Source organism: Cariama cristata, unplaced genomic scaffold, assembly GCF_000690535.1.
Source record: "Cariama cristata isolate BGI_N322 unplaced genomic scaffold, ASM69053v1 scaffold20617, whole genome shotgun sequence".
Classification (NCBI taxonomy): Eukaryota; Metazoa; Chordata; class Aves; order Cariamiformes; family Cariamidae; genus Cariama; species Cariama cristata.
In genome coordinates, this window is record NW_009628579.1 from 1,114 (window position 1) to 3,600 (window position 2,487).

At 53.2% G+C, this 2,487-nt stretch overlaps 1 protein-coding gene across 1 annotated transcript in view; it reads right to left on the reverse strand.

The window, feature by feature from the left end:
• The window catches only part of RBMX2 (RNA binding motif protein, X-linked 2), a gene marked incomplete at its 5' end in the record, with an annotated part of 2,688 nt that extends 271 nt beyond the window's left edge, over positions 1-2,417 (reverse strand). The window contains 5 exon segments of the mRNA XM_009704882.1: position 1; positions 4-168; positions 1,824-2,007; positions 2,167-2,296; positions 2,366-2,417. The exon segment at position 1 is cut by the window's left edge and continues 271 nt beyond it. Coding sequence (XP_009703184.1) covers position 1; positions 4-168; positions 1,824-2,007; positions 2,167-2,296; positions 2,366-2,417 — 532 coding nt within the window.
• Between the last annotated feature and the right edge of the window lie 70 nt (positions 2,418-2,487).

The following is a 2,487-nucleotide window of genomic DNA, read 5'->3' on the forward strand; positions in this document are numbered from 1 at the left end:
TCTCAGAGCCCTTCCAGGGCTGCTGGCTCCCACTGGCGTAGCGCTCGTAGGCAGGGTCCTCCTTCTCCTTCTTAATCTTGATTCTAGGATGCACCTCCTCTGCGGACACCGCCCTCTCCACAGCCTGCGAGCTCTGCTTTTGCCGCTCCCGTCTACTTTTCTCCTTATCTGAAATACAAGGTTCATCTCTCAGGACAGACAGTACTGCAAGCACCACCTCAACTCCCCAAACTCTGCCTAGCACCACAGCACCTTTCCAAATCCCCTCCCATTTTAAGTTCTCCCCTCTCCACCCAAGCTTCACAGCCTGTTTCTCCTCTCAGAGAGAGCCTATTCCACTTCCAACCCCAACACTCCTCTCCTCCAGCTTGAGCCATCTTGCTTCATTCTTTAACACAAGCCACACTGCGTCCTTCCCAGCAAGGCTGCCCCCAGGCTCTTCAACACAGCTTGGAATATCGAGCACCTCCCTTTCCTCATGGAAATTCTCTTCCCCAGACCCAACAATTCTTTTCCCTCTTTGCTCTCCTTTGCCTCTCTCAGTTTTATGCATCTCCTCAGCGCTCTGGAGCAACATCTTGTCCCCACCCTTAGTTTTATTGCCTATTTTCTTTCCTCCAATCCTTCTCTCAAACCAGAACTCCAGCCTGACCAACACACCCCTCTGCCCCATGCTAAGGCGCCATCCATCCCGTGTCCTCCTCCATGCAATACAGCGCTGAGCTCCTCTCTCTCTCTCTCGAGGAGAGGTGGGAGCACAGCAAGGACAGGTCTCAAACCTGGGCAGTGCAAGGGCTCAGCTGTAGCTACAAGTTGGCCCCAAATACCTGTTGCTAATACCTGTCTGTCACAGGCAGAGCCCAGCTGTGGCAGGGAAGGTTCCTCTGCATGCCATGCCCTGAGCTCCAAGCCAATTTCAGAACAACGGACACCCCACAAGGTCACCACACCCAACTGGCTCATCCTGGGAGCTACAACCCATCTCAGGTGGATGCTGCCTAGAAGTCGTTAGCAAGCCACAGTAAGCAGCTCCTGCTGCAAGTCCTGCTTCTAGCACTCCGCTGGCTCTGACAAGTGTGACTTCTCAAGATCTCTGCTGCACAGATGGAAAAATGTAACGACTTCTTAAAAATCCATCAGTAAAACCGCACAGGCTGGTCCTTTATGTGGCACGTTCGTTCAAGTTCAATCTGGATGTACTCTACATCTTTCCATTTTCTTCTGGAAGACGTAGAGCAACAAATCCTGCTGCATCCACTAAGAACAGGAGGTATTCAGGCACTCAGATGGTTTAACTTAAGCTGCATTTCTAGGTCTACTTCCATAGAATAGCCGGGGTCAGAAGGGACCTTTAAAGGTCATCTAGTCCAACCCCACACACACTTTCTTTGGCTTCAGCTTCCAGCCACAGAATCTCATCTAGATCTGCTGGTTTTATGTTCAATTCTGTTATCTTGCATAGGCCACATAATGGTCATTCCATACATCTACAGCACTCTTATCCTACAGTAGCAGCATCTGGATTTTAAGATGAAGTGATGCTTTTCCTAAGCCTTCCCTCTCTCTGTCCCCCACAGCACTGCTCCCCCCTGCAAGATACAGCTCTTCAGAGGCCAGGGAAGGACATTCACGGATAAGGGCTAACTACAGGCACTCAGACACCCCTCAGGAGACCACAAACTAAACCCCAGACATTAGGGCTGTGGCTCTTTTCAAAAGCACACTTGTCCTTAGTGTTCCCCTGAGCAAAGGGCCCTTGCAAGGCCAGGGGCTCTGTGCAGACACTCTCACCTGGGGTCAGGACTGGCAGGAACAGACCTCACCTTTTTGCCTTTTTACAGGCACATCATCATCATCTTCTGACGAGGAATCGGATGACGTATGAGGTGGTGTTTTAACTCCACAACCCTTTGCATGGAGAGCTTTCGTGACATCATCTAAGTCATCGGACTCTTTGGGGGGCCGATAATTGGCCACGTGGTCCACTCGAATTGTTCTTCCTTTGATCTACGAGAGGATTCATGCTGTTAGCAAAGGCACAGACCAGCTCCCTGTGTGCTGCGGGCCGCCAGCAACCCGTGCTGTCAGAGCTTCTGTTTGACGTGAAGCAGCACCTCGGGAGCCATGGCAGGCAGGCAGGCCTGCGCTCCAGGCTGCTTCCCTCACCTTGATCCCATTGAAGTTGTCAACAGCAAGAATGGTGCTCCTCTGGTCCTCATAGCACAGAAAGCAAAACCCTTTGGACTTTCCGGTCTTCTTGTCCCGCACCAGGTTGATGTTGACGACCTCCCCGTACCTGCAACACACTCTTAGCACCCGAGGCAGCGGCAGGGGCACGGCGGGCCCGGGGGGCTGCGGCACTTACTGCGAGAACACGCAGATGACATCCCCCTCCGTCAGCTCGTAGTGCAGCCCGCCTGCGGGGAGAGGGAGAGGCGGGATGGGGACACCGGCCCCGCGCAGGCCCGGCCCCATCACCACCACCCC